This window comes from Xyrauchen texanus, chromosome 2, assembly GCF_025860055.1.
Source record: "Xyrauchen texanus isolate HMW12.3.18 chromosome 2, RBS_HiC_50CHRs, whole genome shotgun sequence".
NCBI lineage: Eukaryota > Metazoa > Chordata > Actinopteri > Cypriniformes > Catostomidae > Xyrauchen > Xyrauchen texanus.
Window position 1 is genome coordinate 53583762 of NC_068277.1, and position 7042 is coordinate 53590803.

The following is a 7042-nucleotide window of genomic DNA, read 5'->3' on the forward strand; positions in this document are numbered from 1 at the left end:
GTAACACAAATAATTACCTAAGATAGACAACATTTCTCAACAAATACATTTATTGAACACTTGACCAATCTGCACTTGTACACTTAAAATTAAAAATGTATAATGTAAAAACATATTGTATAAATAATGTATAACAAATATATTAAATAAACAAAGCAGGTGTTACGAACTGCTCCAAGACACGAAGGTTGAGATCCAATGCAGCTTTAATTAAGGGGCAATCCAGAGACGTAATCCAATATTCAGAGCATCCAAGAGAAGCACAGGCATAACTAGGGATGGGTATCGTTAAGGTTTTAATGGTATTACTATCTTACCGATACTGCTTATCGATCCGGTACGTTAACAGTATTCTTAACGGTTCTTTTTGTTATATACATATATATATATATATAATTTTATTTCAGGAAGGTCTAACATTACTGTTCAGGTGTGGTCTAAAAAGAAATCTAATAAAGTAATCAATTGTAAAATAACACTGCATAGTTTATCAAAGATAGATTAATGCTTATTAATGCAGAAGTTATTCATTCAAGAGCTGTAAGTGATTTTCTCTTTGCCTTTTGTTGTTTGATTCGCAGTAATGGCTCAATCGTCACGTTTAATAGACCGCTTCCCCTTTAAGACTGAGTACAGATCTAATAGGCTCCTGATGCAGCATATTTTCTCCCCAACTATTTCCATAACTACGTCCATTTAAGACATAAACTGTGTTTAAGTGAATCTCCAAGCCTGTCGTTTTGACATATTTTTGTGTATAGTTGATCGTTTAGACGCATGAAACCCAAAGTAGTCTATACTTTGCTCGTCTCTTTGCGGTGTGTTTCGAGCTGCGTCGCCTTGGGAAGGGTAGCCTATCTCTTAGCTCTTTTTATTATTAAACGCGTCCTGCAATTTAGCAACAGTAGCATTTTACAACAATCACCGATCGTGCTGATTCTGACGTTAAGTTTGAGTTTTAGGGAGAAATGTCAGTGCACCGCTGTGAAGGGAAGGAAGTTGTGCTAGACAGAATGCGGCTTATGTATAAATATTATTTTTATAATCTTTGGAAGGCGAAATCTAAAATAAAATCAGACTAATAATCACAGATCTAAACCAGGCTATGTTTGAATGTTTAGTTCTGTCACTCATTAAGCAGGGCTCGTGTTTTGCTCGCTGTAGCACCGCGTGAGCGAGATCTCTCTCTCTCTCTGACTGCGAATAGCTAAATTGCATCACAGACAAATGGTTTCATATTATTATACATAGAAATGGCTGGCGAGATAAAATAACTTTCTCTTTATAGCAATAATAAATGTATTTTCTTAATTTCTCCAGTACTGACAGCAGAACCGATAACGTCCGAGCTTACCAAAGCCAGTTCTTCAATAGCCTATACTGCGTTGGTATATTTTTATTACTTATTTCTCTGCATTGAGTGACAACCCTCTCAAATATAAGACACACAAACAGAACAAATAAAAGTCTCAGATTCACTGTCTGTAATTGCAAAATTCTTGCTTCCTTATTGTGACATGATAGCAACCCTTCTGCTGGGATAATGCAACTTCAACTACGCTATCAATATCCAAAGTAGCCGAACGTCATGTCAACTATCGCGTTTGTCACGTTTTTTTCTTGAAGTTGGCAGTAACATATCAAAAGTTTTTAATTAAATCTAAAGAAGTTATACAAATTTAACCCTTACTGTTTTCTCCAAGGAACTTAGCTCCTTCCTTAGGCACTGGATGAGGTCTGTTCACTCTGCTGGAAAATGACTCTAGGGGCAGCGTGCATCGAACACGTGTTCCACAACAACACTAGGCTGCCCACAGATGCGCCTGCCTAATAATCGGCTTGATATGCGTGGATATTGGCCGATGCCGATTATGTAAAAAATGCAAAAAATCGGCTGATTAATCGGTCGACCTCTACTTAAATGAGGTGAGTGAGTGAGTGAGTGAGTGAGTGTGTGAGTTATGGGGAAGAAGATAAGAGAACTCAACACAAAGAAAATGTAGAACCACAATATGGAACAGATCCAAATCCTGACACAGTTTGCAATTTAACTGCTCCAAAGCTGAGGTCAAGAGACTGTTGTGACCTTTGCAGCCTTCTACAAACATCAGACAGTCACAACATTCACACACACTTCCTGTAGTTTCGCCTGTCACCGGCATTTCCTCTGGTCAAGACTCATACATAGCTCGGCAGCCTACATTAATGCAGCATCAACCCGATGATCCCAGAAACTCCAAATATGCCATTCTCCTCCCTCTTACTGTCTTCCAGATCCCGTCAAAAGATACACCAGTCCTTTTTTCTGTCCTTCATTCTCCCTCCTTTTTTGCTGCTACTCTTTTTGTGCATATAGAAGAATTTAGCTGATTCATTATAAAAGTGAACGAACTGGAAGCGAACATTTTAAGCAAACCTTGTTATATTAACAATGTCATATTCACATGTAAACAGTTAGATAAAAACCTGTAAACCTACTTATTCATGCGATTATCTAATCGTTTGGCAGCAGTACAATGCATAAAATCAAGCTGATAAGGGTCGGGAGCTTCAGTTAATCTTCACATCAACCATCAGAATGGGAAAAATGTGATCACAGTGATTTCGACCATGGCATGATTGTTGGTGTCAGACGAGCTGGTTTGAGTATTTCTGTAAACTGCTGATCTCCTGGGATTTCCACATACAACAGTCTCTAGAGTTTACTCAGAATGGTGCGTAAAAACAGAAAAACATCCAGTGAGCGGCAGTCCTGTAGACAATAAATGCCTTGTTGATGAGAGAGGTCAACGGAGAATGTCCAGACTGGTTTGAGCTGGTATAAAGGCTATGGTAACTCCAATAACCACTCTGTACAATTGTAGTGTGCAGAATAGTATCTCAGAATCAACAACACGTCGAACATAGTGGCGGATGGACTACAAGAGCAGAAGTTATATAGTGTTCCTAATAAAGTGCTGATTGAGTGTATAATACAATGTCATTCAGACATTTTGAAGCAAAGTACAACACCTTGTGAGTGTTAATGATGGGGGGAGGGGGTAAACTCAACACCACCCTTGTAGTTTTGGTCAAAGCCACAGCTGTTCCTCTCCATACCTCCCTCCCTCCAATTTTTTTTCACAGACCTCCTGTTAGTCTCCATCAATGATTGTCTGTTTACTTCCCCCTTGATTTTTTCATCCTCTTTTTAACTCAATTTAACACTGCCATTAGTTCTTCATTTTAAACTTCTTCACAACATTAACTTCTTGATTCCGATCAATCCAGTGACTCATTAGTTAAACATTCCCTGAACATTTGCAAAGATTTATCCAGTAGTTTGCAACCTTTACTGGACTTATAAATTATTTTCCCCTCATGCTTTACCCTACTATTTTTCTCCTCACCAATTTTCCTTTACCACCAAGCCACATCTGTAACATTGTTATGCAAGTAAACTTCATATCCAGGGAAACCATACACTAGCTGTGCGAGTGTGTACGAGAGCATGAGATTAAGGATTTCTTGTCCCCCTCTCTGGCACTATGCCACGCTGGTTCCTTCCATGCCAATACTGGTATCCCACATCCTGACAATTTAAGTAGTTTTAAATGAATAGGATTAAGACTCTTAAGGGACCTCCACGTCATGCATTTACGTTGACTAAAAAGCTAGGAAATTTGGAAAGGAGGATTTTACATGCTGAGATGAGTTTGGAGAAGCAAAGGGGTACGTTAGTCTCTGGCTAAATGATTTATGCACTGATAGTCACATGTTCATCTCTTTTGTCAAAGTACTGCATGTTCTCTTATGATATGCGCTTATGGGCAGTATCACGGTCCCTTCAATTCATGTCCAAATTATTGTATTTACAATCTGCGCACATCTGAAAGCCACCACAATGTCGTAATTACCAGTAGGAAACTCTGGATTTACTTTGAGCCCCGACTTTCCGAGATGGGGGCATGCTGATTAAAGAATCATGGTGGAAGATATTGTATTGGAAATAATTAAGTTTTACTTATGTATATTGACTGTACAGTTTAGTTTTTATGCATTTTGTGTACGGTTAATGAAGAACAGCGATAAAGCTTGCCAGAAAATATGACTACATTAGCTGGTTTTTGAGGCAACATAACTACATTTCCCATCTCATGGCGGTACGAGACTGATAAGATAGATCAATAATGCATCAACCACACATAGTGCATGGCTGTGCTTTTCATTTTGTTGCCAAAAAAAGAACAAAATATGAAAATGTCAAAACGAGTACTTTATTTCCGAAGTAAAATCGCCTGAAAGCAAATCACATCATACAGTATTTACGACTTCAACTTCAGAAGAACTTCCAAGGAGGACTTGAACACCTTATGAAATCTGTTTTACTCTACATGCAGAGGGTACGCTCATGGGGGCTGCACCATGTCAAGACTCAAGAAGTATACTTTGGTCAGACTGCGCTGCGTACAGGACATGTGATGCAAATTCCGTCATCAGCATAGTGCTCAAGCATTGAATGCATGCCGTCCGATTTTTCTAACCGCACATACTCTGAACATGCAGTATGGAACTATATGCACTAATTATTGAGTTCACAAGGTGGCAACACTAATAATTTAGCAGTTGCTGTCATGAAGAAGCGCTAGACGAAGATGTAATCGCACTAAACAACAGAAGATGACTGTGGAAACAAGAAAAGTTGATGTGCACATCAAAAACGCGTGTGAGCAGGTCAGGATATAACTGCAAGTTTTATAACTTGAGCCTGAAGGAAAATAAAGACGATGTCATGGGGTCTAAATTCCTGAAGAGAAATAGTCCAGTATCTCATAGCAGTCGTAGCATGTGCACGCCAACCAATATATTAAATATACCCCAATGAATTACAACTGAATCAAATCATATTGAAATTGGAATTGATTCGAAGTGAGAGCTTGTGACGTTTTTTTAAGGAAATAAAACCTATTTATTATTTTCCATATACTAAATGCTAAGGGGAATGTTGGGGGTAACACAGTCTGGTATATACATTTTTGTGCAGTTTCAGATTAAAAACAACAACAACAACAAAATACTCAGTACCTTAGAGGACAAAAATGTCCACGTCAAACAACTGCCATAAAAATATTATATATCAATATTGTTTTCAACTTTCACTGACTTATATTTTTTAAAGAGCATCAGTCCTGGTCATAACTACCAAATATTCATTTATTTTCAGGATTTTAACCCGTTAAATGCCAGTTTGTTTAAATAATGCCAGTGTTGTGTTTTTACAATACACACACAAAAATTTCTCAATATACAAATAGAAAATACAGTCTGACATCCAAACCAACACATTCACACAATTTAAGCTGCATCATTAGCTCAACTCTCCTGCAGTGCTCTATAATACAACAAACAGAAAATAGGGGAAAAGCATGTATTTGCTCCATAGGCAAACATGAAAAAAATGAAGCAGTCTGTTGGAAAATATTACAAATTAAACTTTTGAAGCCAGGGTTCCGGAATGAAAGCATAATATCATAAAAATCAGGATTTTATGCTTTAATGGCACTGGGATCAACTATTGCCGTTTTAATGGGTTTCAATGGGGACGTTTTTGTCCTTAAGGTCCTGAGTGTAACGAGTATTATAGATGTATTATTGGAACTGAGGTTGAAATATCAAGATTCCCCAAAAAATACAGACCTTTGGCAAAAATGACGTTGGAATTAACACAAAATGATAGAAAAAAAAATTGTCCCGAAGGTCGCACAAGGGTAAAGTCTCTGGGAATAAAATGTGGGTCAGTGCCAGATTGATGCTAATATTCTGACCATTGGCTTGTAGTAAAATGAACGGGGGCTGTGAAAGATTGCCCGAGCACTGTTGTAGCAGGCACCCTGTGAATGTACGATGACCCGCTCATGAGTTTGTCATGATTTGTCATACAACAAGCTTAAACTCTAATAAACTCGGACTGTTAAAATGGGTCAATGATCTTGACACGATTGTTTTTCTTTCTTTTTTTGTGAAACTTTTAAAACGAGTCTTACCTCACAGTCGTAGAGATCCGTTAGTTGGTCAATGATCCACTCTTCCAAATTGAGTCTCTTTCTCAGTTCTTTCCGGTCATATTTCACTGTGACCCGTCCTTGCTTTCGGACCGGGGTCTCCGCTTCTTCGGTTGAACCGGTGGGGGTTTGGAAGTATACGCGAGCTGGTTGGCTCGATTCTGGGCTTGTTACCGCCGCCATAGTCCGCTGATATCCTGTAAATTACCGGCTGATATAATCGATATCGGGTCTTTTCCCCCACGTGTGCTTAGCAGCGTGATTTAAAATGTCACTTCTAAATCTAGTGTTGTCTCCTCGCAAAACTGAGTGGCATCTGGCAACTACTTGATAATATTTTTACGTAACTCACACAAAGTTGCCTCTATATTTGTTTGTGTGTTTCGCCAGCGCTTTATGTCACTAGAAATACATGTATCGAGTCGCTAAGCACTTCCAGAACTGCAGATAGCTTTAAAAAGTAACCCAACCATAAACGCTCAAATCACTTTAAACTCGCGAGTCCTCCTCGTGGCCTGCTGTTGTCCTTCAACTAAAGATGGAAGCCGTTTGCAAAAGATTTATCCGTGCACTAAAAGAGAAAGATTGTTTAATTTCTGCTGTTATTCACCGCAATAAAAACGAATAAAAAAATAAGCACCGTAGTGTCCCCCTTCTTTCTTGTCCTTCTTTTTCCTTTCTGTATTTTCCTACTCTGCTTCCCTCATGTGTGTGTAACCCCCTCTTGACTGTTCTTTCTCCCCCGCCCTCTCTGTCCGTCTTACTCTTCCTTTCCCTCCCCCCGTCTGTAAGGCTGACTAATAAGTTCATCAACCCTCTCTCCAGGCTATATGCAATCAGATAATCCTGTTTTTTCAGGTGTATTTCTAAGATAAGTGAGTAATAAAACAAGAGGTTTCATTCATAATGGTATCTATATATATTAGACTTTTCAACTCTGTTGAAACATTTCTGTGTCTGCTTTATTTTGTGGCTCGTATTTGTATTTCTACTTAACATTT

General features: G+C 38.5%; 1 protein-coding gene across 1 annotated transcript in view; it reads right to left on the reverse strand.

Moving 5' to 3' along the window:
- The window catches only part of ppp1r14bb (protein phosphatase 1, regulatory (inhibitor) subunit 14Bb), a 48013-nt gene extending 41235 nt beyond the window's left edge, over positions 1-6778 (reverse strand). Inside the window, exon 1 of the mRNA XM_052091396.1 lies at positions 6024-6778. Coding sequence (XP_051947356.1) covers positions 6024-6224 — 201 coding nt within the window. The 5' untranslated portion in view covers positions 6225-6778. The remainder of the gene's footprint in view (positions 1-6023) is intronic.
- Between the last annotated feature and the right edge of the window lie 264 nt (positions 6779-7042).